General features: G+C 47.3%; 1 protein-coding gene across 2 annotated transcripts in view; it reads left to right on the top strand.

Moving 5' to 3' along the window:
- Positions 1-14,158, top strand: part of LOC125415976 (actin, aortic smooth muscle) — a 30,350-nt gene that overhangs the window by 5,173 nt on the left and 11,019 nt on the right. For both annotated transcript variants that reach the window (XM_087908257.1, XM_087908258.1), the window contains exons 3-5: positions 223-351; positions 9,909-10,019; positions 11,912-11,996. In XM_087908257.1, coding sequence (XP_087764383.1) covers positions 223-351; positions 9,909-10,019; positions 11,912-11,996 — 325 coding nt within the window. The remainder of the gene's footprint in view (positions 1-222; positions 352-9,908; positions 10,020-11,911; positions 11,997-14,158) is intronic.

The following is a 14,158-nucleotide window of genomic DNA, read 5'->3' as shown; positions in this document are numbered from 1 at the left end:
TCCTCACAGTGGCCCTCAGCAGCCCTGGACCTTGCAGGAAATGGCCCCCTTTGGAAAGCGTGCCTGGTTGAAGAGCCTCCTTGACATCTGGACTAGTGATTGGTGCCAGTTTCTAGCAGCCTCATGGCACTGGCTCATGTCCGCAAACGAAAGCCTGGTACAGTGGGTCCAGCTCCAGCCTGCCACTCCCAAGGGCTGTCCTGTCCCACCTGTGTTTTTCAGAACCTACTGGTAGGGGTGGAAGAAAAAGACTGGTTCATTGGAGCTGAGGCCCGGAATAACCTAGAAAAGCTGAACCTGCACTACCCCATCACCCGGGGAGCCATCACCAACTGGGACAATGTGGAGAAGGTGAGCGACAGCCGCTAGAGGAGGGGCCATCAAACCCCAGCCACTGCCTTAGCCCTGAGGGAAGGATCAAGACTCTCAGTCCTCCACAGTCACGCCTCAGGAGTCCTAGTCAGGAGACTTCTGTTCCAGAACTACCTCCTCGGCCTACTGCCCATGCCACCAGGACATGTGGTATGGCCTCTTGGCCCTCAGATTCCTTGTCTATAAGATGATATGATTGCTCCTATGCCATCACGGCTGGTAGGGAATGATGGAGAAGTCCTTAGCCTCAGAGGGTAGTAGCACACAGTGAATGGCCTAACAAGCTGTCCACGACACCTACGCTTGAGGGTGTGTCGTTTACGATCTGAACACTTGAGGCAGCTGTAATGAAATCTCACAACCATCAAGGTCCGAGTGTTGGTACAGGACTGGGGCTGAGGGCTGTGAGGGAGAGCCTGCCCCAGGCTGCTCCATGGTTTCTGGAAGGCTTACTGACAATGTTTGGGGGCTCCTTCGCTGGTAGAGTGTTACCTCAGCCATTGCTCCCATCTCCGCAGCGCATCCTCCTGTGTGTGTTCGGTTCAGAATTCCTCATTTTATTAGTGTAGTACCTGAATTAGACCAGGGACACACCGTTCCAGTATAAGCTCCTCTCAGTGTCTCCAGTGACACCCGCTGCAGAACATTCCAGAGATGGTGACACTCAGAGGTCTCGGGGCTTCCACACAGGGATTTGGGGGATCCTAATTCAGATAAAGCAATGCACGAACCCAGCATAACCAGTCATTCCAAGTCCAGAGATTTGAAACAATGATGCCTTGTTCCACCACCACAGCTTCTGTGGATCAGGAATCTGGGCACAGCTTGGGTCCTGAAGGAGCAGATGGCAGTGTAGTAAAGAAACCGCCAAAATGGCTGCTCCATGGTATGGTTATGGGGAAGGACTTTTGTTGTGAGTCAGTGAGAGAAGCTGTGCAGAGGCATCTGGAAGACTCCAGAACAGACAGAAAGAGACACTGGACACGGCCAAGGCTGTTGCTGTTCGTTTTCACTCTTTTGTGGGTCCACCACCCAGCTCCCAAATAAATTGCACCTGGAGGCTTAGTCTTTCTTATAAATGCCCAGCCTTAGCTTGGCTTATTTCTAATCAACTTTTCTTAAATTATCTTTTCTTAAATAACCTTTTGCCTCTGGGTTTTTACCTTTCTCTATTTCTGTATATCTTTTCTTTCCTTTTTATTCTTTGTCTGGCTGGGTGGCTGGCCCCTTCTTTTCTCATTCCTTCATCTTTCTTCCCAGATTTCTCCTTCTGTTTATTCTCTCTGCCTGCCAGCCCACCTGTCCTTTCTCCTGCCTCACTATTGACTGTTCAACTCTTTATCAGGTGCTTTAGACAGACAAAGTAACAGAGCTCCACAGAGTTAAACAAATGCAACACATCTTTGTATTACTAAACAAATGTTCCACAGCGTAAACAAATGTAACACATCTTAAAATAATATTCCACAACAGGGCTGTCACAAGAGAGAGGCAAATAGCTAGTGGAGATAGTGAGACAGCAAGAGGGAGCAGAAGGAGCAGAGGCAAGGGGAAAAACATTGCCATTATGTAGAGAACAAACAGGTATCTGGGAGGAGGGAAGCCTTGGGAGGTGAGGAGGGCCAGGATGCTATCCTGGAGGCTTTGAAATGTCCAACAAGGATTTGTGAGGAGGGACTGAGGGAACCTGGAGGCCAGCAGGGGCTTTGGTATGCCACCATATGTCCATGTCACTAGAGAGCCATGAGGCAAGGGAAATGACACGGGAATAGTTTCACAAGTTCCCAAGGCATGCTGGGTTTTAGTCTAACTGCTGGAAATCCTTCTATAATCCAGCTTGAACTCCTTTCTAGACATCTGGAGGGCCTGAGACTAACACACACTAGAAAGGGCCATGCCATCAGCAGCAGGACATGTCCAAGAAGGAACCCTTGTGCAGCATCTCTTGGGCTGTCTGAAGGTACATGAAGCATAGTGACTGACTCTACCAGGCCAGGAGGCACACACAGCATGGTGGACAGCTCTTGATGTTGGTTTCAAACTGTTATACCCGGAGTCTGGACACCCAAAGATCACCAAGAAACAAGATCCAATGCAAAAGCAACGAGCTTTTTAACTAACTAAACCTGGGTCTTTTGTGCATTCGATGCAGTGATGGAGTAGGAGAGACCCCCAGTAGCAGTGGGGCAGGGTATATATTGGGGGTTAAGTAAGGGAGGCCTAGGGGTCTATAGACTACATAGAAACAGACTCAGGATTGGTGTACTTCCAAGCTGGGGGCACCAGTCTTTAGTTAATTGGTTAGTTTACAGCTGCCGCAGGGAGGTTGCTATTTCTTGGGTCCTTGCTGTGGTTACTACATTCCAACTTTATCAGAAAAGCATCACAGAGATCCGCCCACCTCTGCCTCCTAAATGCTGAGATTAAAGGAGTGCATCACCAATACTCAGCTATAGCTGGACCTTATGCAGACATTTTATCAATTGACTATCAATTGAGGTTCTCTCCTCTAATGACTCTAGCTTGTGTCAAGTTGACAAAGAACTAGCTAGTATCAGGCTTAAATTTTTTAACATTTATTTGTTTTGTTTATGACTATTTTGTTTGCTTGTCTGTGTATGCACCAGCTATGCCTGATGGCTGTGGCGGTCAGCAGAGGTTATCAAATTCTCTAGAAATGGAGTTATAGATGGTCGTGAGCCACCACATAGCTACTGGGGATTGAATCCAGGTTCTCTCCAAGAGCAAAAGTGTTCTTACCCACTGAGCTATCCAGCACAAGACAGGGCCTTACAGAGGCCATTAAAGCTAGACTGTGTGGAGGAACTCATCTACCATTCCAGATCCAGGGTGGCAGAAGCAGGAGAGTTGGGGGTTCAAGACCAGCCTAGGCTACTAGGTTCTGTAAATGGAAGTTTCTATCCTGCTACATCCCGCAGCCATACAGTCCCAAATAAACACACAGAGGCTTATAGTAATTATAAACTCTTTAGTCTATTGCTCAGGCTTATTACTGACTAGTTCTTACAACTTAAATTAACCAATAATTCATATCTATGTTTAGCCATGTGGCTTGATACCTTTTCTCAGTAAGGCATTCTCATCTTGCTTCCTCTGAGTCTGACTTGTGACTGTGTCTCTGACTTTCCTCTTCCCAGAATTCTTCTAGTCTGGTTGCCCTGCTTATACTTCCTGCCTGGCTACTGGCCAATCAGCATTTTATCAAAACAATACTAGTAACAAATTTTTACAGCATGCAAGAGCATTATCCCACAGCAAGGCCCTGTCTCAAAATAAAAACAAAATGGTAATCAAATTAAAATGAGGCCTCTACAGTGAATCCTAATTCATGTGACTGTGGTCTAAGAAGACATCAGAACACGGATCTACAGAGCATGACCACGTGAGAAGATGGAGAAGATGACATCAGCAAGCCAAAGAGACAAGCCTCCAGAGCCGCCAGTGGTGACACAGCCAATCTCAGACCTGCAGCCTAGGTGGGAATGCCCAACCCCTCTCGAAGTTCTAAGGAAGGACAAACAAAAGTTCACCCTGGGGAACCAATGAGTTTACTGGCCTGATTTATATAACACAGGGGAAGGGGTATTAAAAGGAATATAGGGGACCCAAAACAGCCACACTTAATGTCTTCAGTCATGGATGATGGCTTCCCCACTGTATTAGTCAGGGTTCTCTAGAGTAACAGATATTAGACAATTAATCTCTCTATATATATAGAAAGGGGATTTATTAGAATGACTTAAAGGCTGTGGTCCAGATAATCCAACATGGCTGTCCATGAACAGACTGGTCCAAGAGTCCAGGAGTTGTTCAGTCCCTGAGGTTGGATGTCTCCGTTGGTCTTCAGTCGATGCTGGAATCCTGAAGTAGGCTCTATTGCCAGTGAGAGCAAGGGCAAGCAGGAAGTACAAAAGCTTCTGTCATAGGACATTTGATCAGACTGTGAAGAGGTATTACTGTCTTACTTCACCTGCCTAGGCACCTTCTGATTAGTTTAATAAAGAGAGGAATGGCTGTTAGCTAGACAGGAAGACAATAGGTAGGTCTTTCAGGCAGAATAGGTACTTTGGGTTAGAATCTGGAATGGAGAATTCGCCAGCAGGACACAGAGGAAGCTGGTCATACAATACTGAGGAGCGGTAACTAGCCACATGGCAGGATGTAGGTGAATATAGACAGGTTAATTTAAGTTATAAGATCTAATTTGGAACAAGCACAAGCTAAGACCAACTTTGTTTTTAATTAAAATGTCTCCATGTCATTATTTGGGAGCTGGTAGTCCAAAGAAAGTCTGACTCTAAGCTGCTTTCTTCCACATCCTTTTGTAGGCTGCCAGCAGAAGGTGTGACCCAGATTAGAGCTGTGTTTTCCCACCTCAAAAGATCTGGAACAGAAATATATATTCCTACTTCAAATATAACTAAGCAAAAATCCCTCACAGTTGTGCCCAGCCATTTTGGGGTTTTAGCTAATTCCGGATATAGTCAAGTTGACAACCAAGAATAACCATTACACCGATGGCTGAGTGGATGGAGCCCCTAAACCATCCTAGCCAAGATCACAGACAATTAGGGCAGAATGTTGTATAAATGGGTAGAAGGAGTGGCTGGATACCTGGGTGAGAATCCAATAACCTTTCCCATCCTCTCCTAGGAGGGAGCATCAACAGTGCACAGACTGGTTCTGACGGACTTTTTTTTTTTTTTTTTTTCTGAGATGGGGTTTCTCTGTTGTTGTAAAGGAGAGGGCCCACTTGTTCATCCCAACTGTCCGGCTAGCTTAGACCCCAAATAACCACACAGAAATTGTATTAATTAAAACACTGCTTGGCCCATTTGCTCTAGCCTCTTATTGGCTAACTCTCACATCCTGATTTAACCCATTTCTAGTAATCTGTATATCGCCACATGGCAGTGGCTTACTGGGAAAGATTCTAACCAGCGTCCATCACAGGCAGAGGATCCATAGCGTCTCCTCTGACTCTGCTTTCTTCCTCCCAGAATTCAGTTCTGTCTTCTCCGCCTACCTAAGTTCTGCCCTATCAGGCCCAAAGCAGTTTCTTTATTCATTAAGCAATGAAAGCAACACATGGACAGAAGGAACTCCTACACCACTCTGTAGCTTTGGATTTTGTCCTGGAACTAGCTCTTGTAGACCAGACTGGCCTCAAACTCACAGAGATCAACCTGCCTCTGCCTCCCGAGTGCTGGGTTTAAAGGTGTGTGTTGCCACAGCCCAGCTCAGAGTTTATTTCTATTGTTTTTATTGAGCTATACATTTTTCTCCACTCTCCTCTTTTCCTTCTCTCTTACCTTCTACCATCTCCCATGATCCTCACACTCCCAATTTACTCAGGAGATCTTGCCTTTTTCTCCTTTCTATATAGAACCATGCGCCTCTCTTTGGGTCCTCTTTGTTGTCTAGGTTCTCTGGGGTTGTGAACTGTAGGATGGTTTTTCCTTGCTTTATGTCTAAAAACCACTTATGAGTAAGTACATAACCTCAATATGATTATTTCTAAAGCTATCCATTTCCCTGCAAATTTCAAGATGTCATTATTTTTTTACTGCTGTGTAGTATGCCATTATGTAAATGTACCACATTTTCTTTATCCATTTTTCAGTTGAGAGTCATCTAGGTTGCTTCCAAGTTCTGGCTATTATGAACAATGCTGCTATGAACATAGTTGAGCATATGTCCTTGTGGTATGTTTGATCATCCTTTGGGTATATATCCAAAAGTGGTATTGCCGGGTCTTGAGGAAGGTTGTTTCCTGATTTTCTGAGAAATTGCCACACTGATTTCTAAAGCGGCTGGCTGTACCAGCTTGCACTCCCACCAGCTGTGGAGGAGTGTTCCCCTTACCTCACATTCTCTCCAGTAAAAACTGTCATCAGTATTTTTGACCTAGGTCATTCTGACAAGTGTAAGATGGAATCTCAAGAGTTGTTTTGATTTGCATTTCTCTGATGGCTAAGGAAGTTGAGCATTTCTTTAAGTGTCTTTTAGCCTTTTGAGATTCACCTGACGGACTTTTACAAGCAGGCACAGCTGATCTAATGAAGCTGGTGGCAGTTTGACTCAGAGGGCAGAACCTTACTACAGGAAGGAATGGCCATCCTCTCTGGCAACGCTGTCATCTGAGGCCCACACTCCCTGAGGTGGTGGGTGGTCTCTTCCATTTTATAGATGACAATGGAGCTAACTAAGGTCACCTTCATGGTCCTGGGCAGGCACCTGTAGTCGCAGGGTAAAAGAAACCCACTCTGGCTCTGAACCCAGAGACAGTGGAAGAAACACACCTAGGATCTGAAACCTAAGGCAACCCTGCCCTTGACCAACTGAAATATGAAACCAGTCAGTTAAACCAACCAATCCCTGAGCACCCTGACTCTAAGCCCAGGAGCCAGTGAAAGAAACTGAAACCTGAGCCAGGGAAAGGAACACTTTATCCCTGAACCCAGGACCAAAGAAACATGCTCTGACTCTGAAACCAGTGCCAAAGAAACACATTTTTTCCCTAGAATCAAAGTCAGTGAAAGAAATAACGCCCTGGCCTTAGAATTAGAGCCAACAGGCTAAAAGGGATCAGTGAGAAAACACAGTTTGACCCTGAAATAGAGCCGTCTCTGCGTCCGACCAACTAAACTAACCAATCCCTGAGCAAGGAAAACTAACCAATCTCTGTACAGAAAAACTTTTCCCTGGGAAAACTCCATCCCTAAGAAGCCCTATATAATAAGCCCCTCTGCCTGATCAGTTGGCTGCTGTCCTTCACCACTCTGGCAGGGGAAGTCGCTCTCTTGGACTCCTCCTTCCCAAATATATCTCTTTCTCAAAAGAGTGTTGAGGGAAGATCTTCATTTGCTGTTGCAGAATAGAAGAACGTTGCTTGAATAGCTCTTAGGGGACTGAGCAGAAAAACTTGCTGATAAGTTTCCTTGCGGGGGCTGAGAAGGGCTGGGCAAAAAAAGTAACAACTTTTCGCTGTGGCCAGAGGAAATTGCTACACTTCTTCAGGGGCTTGCCTTTAGCAGAGTGTAGCAGAAGAGGTAACATCTTGGATCACAGAATAAGAAGAAGCAGACAGCTCTGCTAGGACGTTCCCTTAGGGAAACAGGGAAGAATTCAGCTGTAGAGGCTCTCTAGGAGAGAAGCAGGGTTGCTATATTCTGCTGGGAGACCATCCCCCACTGCACACCAACTTCAGGTAGCCTGGCTTCCCGGCAAGTCAGGACACCTTTCCCTCCAGGGCTAAATAAGCTGTCCTACTGGGACTCCAGCCTCCAGAGCTGTCCTATTGCAGCTCTAGGTAGCCTGGCTTCCCAATAAGTGAGGATGTCTTTGCAACACCAGAGCTGTAACACTCACACTCGCTTACACGCTACACTTTATGTAGCAAACTTCCATCATTGCTGGGCTTGCTCTGTGACAGCCAAGCCACCTGTGCTTCCACCTCATCCCTGAGTTTTGGTTAATGTATCTGTCACCCATCAGACCCAAGAGACCCTTAGACAGTGCTGGGCCTGCCAGCCCCTGCCAACCCCATCCCATAACTTTAGGCCTGGTGTATCATTGGAGGCTGGATCACACTGCTTCTTCTTGTTTTGATGGTGCTGTCTACAATTCAACCATCCTTTGGAATTATGGGGTCTGGTCCAGGAGCGTTTTAGACACCCAGATCCCTGGATTTCTGTGTGCAGTGGCAGTACTTGCAGGGTACCAGCCATTCCTTTCATATGCTCCCTGTCATCTCTAGATGGGCTACAAAACCTCAGTGTCACCACACAAATTACCGGGCACTGAATTGCTTAAAGAACAAGTGACAAAGGGTTGGAGAGATGGCTCAGCTGTTAGAGGCTAGGCTCACAACCAAAAATATCAGAACAGTGACAAGGAAGTAACAGCTTTTTTTTTCTTTTTTTCTTTTCTTTTCTTTTCTTTTCTTTTCTTTTCTTTTCTTTTTCTTTTTTTTTAGATAAGGTCTCATATAGCCCAGGGTGGCCTCTAACTTGTTATACAGTTGAAGATGGCCTTGAACTTTTGACTCTCCTGCCTCCACCTATTGAGTGCTGGGATTTCAGGTGTGCACCACCACACCTGGTTTAAGTAGTGCTGGGGATGGAACCCAGGGCCTTATGAACGCTAGGGAAACATTCTCCCAACTGAGGTACAGTCCATGCCCCCCGTTTTTCCCCAAACATTTTTGATTCTTAGTTTACTAAATCTTTAGATTTGAAATCTACAGATCTGGATCTCAGCTGTACTGATTTGTCAGAAGGATGCAGGAATAGAATAGATAGATAATAGGGATGATGGATGGTAGCTAAGTAGTAAATGGTAGGCATGGATAGATGGATGTTAGGCCAGCGGTTCTCAACCCGTGGGTCATGACCCCTTTGGAGTTACATATCAGATATCCTGCCTATCATATATTTACATTAGGATTCATAATAGTAACAGAATTGCATTTATAATGTATCAGCCAAGTAATTTTGTGGTTGGGTGGTCACTGGAATATGAGGTATTATAGTAAAGGGTTGCAGCATTAGGAAAGTTGATAACCACTGTGTTAGATAAGTGATTGGTAGGTAGATAGATGATAGATGACAGAGAGGGTAGATCGATAGACTGATGATGGACACATGTAGTCGGAGACTGCTCGTTCATTTCCTGGCCCCCAGATCCATATCTACTAATCTGTGTATCGCCGTGTGGTTGTGACCTACTGGTAAGGTTCCATCCAGTGTCCGGCGTCTGTTTCTGACTACATGACTTCTCTCTGACTCTACCTACTCTCTCTCTCTCTCTCTCTCTCTCTCTTCCAACCTTGCTATAATCTGTTAAGCCACTGACTGAAAGCAGCTTCTTTATTAACCAATGGCAATAAAACATATTCATAGCATGCAGAGGGGAATCCCACATCAGACACAGACACAGGCAGATGCAGAATAGACAGAGAAGGTACACACAGATAATAGACAATGAACAGGTAGTGAGATGAACAGATAGGTGTAGACTGTTGTGGGAGTAACTTCCGCTGCCTCAACCAATAGTCGCTGAAATATGAGCCCACAGTGCAGCGGGGAGCGACTTCCGCTCCGTCAGCCAATAGCTGCTGAAATACCAGTCCACTGGGGCGTGGTATATTTCTCTTTTAAAAAGAGAAGCAGATCCGGATCAGGCTCTCTTGGTTCCGGTGCTTGCTCCCGGCTCCTGCTCCAGGCTCCTGCTCCCGGCTCCTGCTCCAGCGACTAGGCTCCCTTCCTGACGGTTTATGGTGTATGTAAGTTTTACCCCCCAAAATAAATAACCCCTTAAAACATAACTGGTGTGGGATTGATTTGCCGATAGTAGACAATATCTATAGAGAGACTAGTTGGTAAACAGAAGACAGAAAGATGATTTAGATAGGTAATAGATTTATCTGATACATAGATCAATATATGAATGATAGATAACAGCCAGCGTGTTTCTGGACAGCAAACAACCCGCCTTCTGTCCTCTCTCTGCAGATTTGGCATCACTCCTTCTACCAGGTGCTCCACGTCGCCCCCGAGCAGCACCCTATAATGATAACAGAGCCACCGCTAAACAGCACAGACGTTAAATGTAGAATGACTCAGGTAATGGGGTCTGGGGCCAGGTGAGGCAGGAAGGGAGGCTGCTGTTCTGTCCTGACTTAAAAGTTCCCTGCCTCTGGCCTCGTCCTGGTCCTTCCTGCCATGATGGAGTTAGTGGTGGACTGATGGAGTTTAAGGGTGGATCACTGTCTGTGAGTGCTCCAGCCAAGCATGGACGGCGGAGTCCTCCTCAGGCTGCAGTGGGGCTAGGTGCAGTCACGGCAGGAAGTTGTCCCCCTCCCCAGCTGCCAGAGTTCTCCTCCTAAGGCTCAGCTTCTATAGAGAACACAGGAAAGCTAATTAAACAGGCGGCCAAGCATCTGGCTGGCATCCCTGGAGCTCAGTGGGATCTCCTGCAGTGAGTAGGCCCCCATATGCAGGCCCAAGGCCAAGGCATCGTGTGCATATCTCAGAGGCTACCTAGACCCATGTGTGAGCTCATATCCAACAAGCCCCAAACTGGTCACTGACCCCCACCCCAGTGTGGACAGTCAGATCATGGAAATGGCCACAGCTGACGCCCCCTGAGGACTGGGTGTAATTAGCTTCCCCCCCCCAAAAGCATCTAAAGGCCATGAGGGTTTCAGCAAACTAGAGTGGGACAAGAGAGGGATGAGACTGACCCAACCCAACTGCCTGTCCACTCCTCAACTATAGTAGACCACGGAGCGAGAGTGTGTGTGTGTGCACCAAGATGGAGGCCTATGAGGAACTACCAAGGCAGGGCTGAGTAATGGAGCTCAGTCTCTACTGCCTGGAGCTGTGGGTGTGCTCCCTGCAGAGCCCAGCAGGACAAAGACACACAGAGATGAAGGTTCAAGTCTAGTCTGATGAGAAAAGCAGATGATTGGCTGTCATGGCTGGGGCTATTCCCTCCTGGGTTCTCCTCCACCTTGGACAAACCACCTGCCCTCCGCAGCCCCTGACTCAATAGCACTCGCCTAGACAGATACTTGCAGGTGTAGTCACAGCAAAGTGGCTCCATGAACCAGTTTCAAGCAGCCCTTTCTAGGACCGCACCTGCTGGCATGAAGGTGATCAGCAGTGATCTTCTGTACAATTGTTGCAAGATACAGATGCTGGTACAAGGCAAGGGCTTAGTCAGACTAGACATTTGACTGGCAGTCAAGCACAAGCAGGAAGAGCATGTCCAAGAGCCGCTCATTAGGGAGTCAGACTGCAGTGCCCAGTGACAGGAAGATTTACCACAAAGCCTGCTTACACTCTGAACTCATAGGCCTCATCTTACACTAACCATTTCACAATGCTGGCACTGTCCAGTGGCCAGGTGGGACCCCCGGTGGGTCTCGCCACTATGTCCTGATCCAACCAGTCTTCTCACTTTACATTATAAAAAGTGTCTAAAACTGTCAGCTTGACACAGCCTAGAGCCACCTGAAATACAGTCTCAATTAGTTGTCATTATCAGATTAGCCTTTGCGCATGTATGTGGGAGATTGTCTTGATTGTTAACTGATGTAGGAGAGTCCAGCCCACTACGGACAGCATCGTTCCTGCAGGTGGTCCTGGGCTGTATATGAAAGCTAGCTTGAGCGTAAGCCTTTGAATGAGCCAGCAAGCATTGTTCCTCTGTGGTTCCTGCCCTGTGTTCCTTCCCTGATGCATCATTGACTTCCCTCAGTGATGATCCATGACCAGCAAGTATTCACCAAATAAACCCCTTCCTCCCCTAAGTTGCTTTAGACCAGAGTGTTTTTATCTAAGCCGCAGAATGAAACTAGAACAGCCACTTCACAGCAGAGTTAGCTGGAGGTAGGTGTTGGCCATCCTGGGGTTAGTTTTTCCTGGATTCACAGCTTGTTGCAAGAGGCACTCATGAGCACCCGGGCAGTGTGTGCCACCTGGTCAGCCAGCATGCCAATCTTCCTCCCCAGATCCTATTTGAAACCTTCAACGTCCCCGCTCTGTACATGGCTAATCAAGGGGTCCTCTCCATGTACGCTGCTGGCAGAACCTCTGGTGAGTGACCCTGTGGGATCCCCATCCTTCCCAGACACACTGTCTAGTTCTTGAGGCTGGGAATTCTCACCACAACATACAGCCTCTGCCAGACAAATAAAAGGGTAGGAGGAGGCTGGCAAGATGGGTCAGTAGGTGAAGATGCCAAGCCTAATGACCCAAGTTCAATCATGGTAGAAGGAGAGAACTGACTCCTGAGGATTGTCCTCTGACCCCCACATACATACATGCATGTGAGGAAACACACACACACACGTGTGTGCAGGTGCACACACAAGTGTTCATTAAAAATAGCGAAGGACATTCTTCAAAGCTCACAATGACCCTCACTTCTTAATAAGAGCACCAGAGACTCAGAGGAGTGAACAGCGAGGCAGTTTATTTTCTGACCTTGTACAGCTGGGTATCAGCCTGGAGTAAATGCAAAATTGCAGGTATGATTTGGTGCAAAACTGGTCTTTGTTTTTATTTCTTCAGAATTACTTTTTAAATGTGTGTGTGTGTGTCTGTGTGTCTCTCTGTGTGTGTGTCTGTGTGTCCCGTGCCCTCAGAAACTGGAAGCAGAGCCCCTGGAGCTGGAGCTACAGGAAGTAGTGGATCACCTGATGAATCTCAGCTCTGGTCCCCAAACAGTGGCTCTATGGTCCCTGATTGCAAAAGCACCCCTGCCCCTTGTTTCCCAAAAGCTGGTTCTCCAGGGAATTAAGTCTTCCTCTTGTCCAGCCTAGTCCTTTCCTCCAAATCCCTGTCCTCCTGGGACTCCAGATTCCCCCCGCCCCAGATACTCAGCTCAGTCACCTGTCAGACTATTACTTTTCAACCTAAGATAAACTAAAAAAGAGCAGTTGCCAGTTGCTAGCTGGGGAGAACAGGGACCTAAAGCATCCTTACCTGTGGTCCTCTGGTGAGCTCTGAACACATCATATTCTGAAATTGGACCATCATAAATTATTTCTTACGCACACCTGGCTCCTGTTCTCACCCCTTCCCTTCTTTCTCCTGGTGCCCCAGAACACCTCTAGAATACTGACTCATTTTCTTTTCTTAACCCATTTGCTAAGGCGTTACTAAACAAAATTAACAGCATTAAGGAACTCTAACGCACACGTATGCTTGCAAACCACTGCAACCACACCCAAGGATGCCATTGTGCTATTCTGCCCCTCCCACCCATTGAGACGACGCCTGCATTTTCTGGGTTTTGTGAATGGCACTGTGCAGCCAGCATGCGGCCGTCAGTCGCCGTTTCTCTCCATTCACTATGTGGAGGTTCTTTCACGCTCTCGCTGGCCTCAATAGTTCACTTTCCCTTCTTGCTGAGCCACGATAGTGTGGTGCCACATCGGGACTGCGCCAAGCTTTTGTCTACGTATCTGTGGAGGGAAGTTTGGGGTGTTTCTGGTTTGGGGGTTCTGGTGAAACTCCTCTAATATTTGCACGGCTTTGAGTGGATCTCCCTGCAGCGTGTGGAGCAATAGTGACTCTTGTGTTCTCCCCTGGCTCTGCTGAGCTGCCCCTCTCACCTCAGTGACAAAGTTCCTGACAGAGCAGCTGAAGGAAGGGAGGGATGGTTCGTCTCACAGTTTGAGGACACAGTCTGCCATGGCAGGGAAGGCGTGGCGTCAGGAGCGTGAGGCAGTTGGCCACCTTGCAGCCACAGTCAAGAAACAGAGAGAGAAAGCTATTGCTCTTTGTATTCCTCCCAGGACCCCAGCCCATGGCATGGTGCCACCAGCATTCAGGGTGGGTCCTCCCTCTCCAGTTAATACAACCTGGAATCTCCTTCTTGGTGATTCTAGATCCTATCAAGTTGGTGATACTAACCATCCTGCCTGCCTGCTCTTGGAATGACCAGTCTTCTTATTGTGGGCATTCTCATAGAAGTGTTGTGGTGTTCCCTCCTGATATTAATATATGCTCCCCTCAGAGCAAGGACCCTGAGCATACTCTCCTGTGTTTGTGTGTGTCGACTATCCATTGTCCTTCAGTGACAGGGTGGCTCTAAGCACACCCTTGTGTGCTCCTACTTCCGTGGCAGGGGCCCTGAGCGTCCGTCCTGTGTTTGTGGTTCCACTTACCTTCCTACAGTCTTTTCAAGAGAGTCCCGTTTATCAGTGTTTTCATGTTTGGTGCCACACCCAAAATCATTTGCTGGACCCAAA

The sequence above is a fragment of the Myodes glareolus genome, chromosome 7 (assembly GCF_982192425.1).
Source record: "Myodes glareolus chromosome 7, mMyoGla1.1, whole genome shotgun sequence".
Taxonomy (NCBI): domain Eukaryota; kingdom Metazoa; phylum Chordata; class Mammalia; order Rodentia; family Cricetidae; genus Myodes; species Myodes glareolus.
The sequence above is the reverse complement of the archived record's forward strand: the minus strand, read 5'-3'. Positions and strand labels throughout refer to the sequence as shown.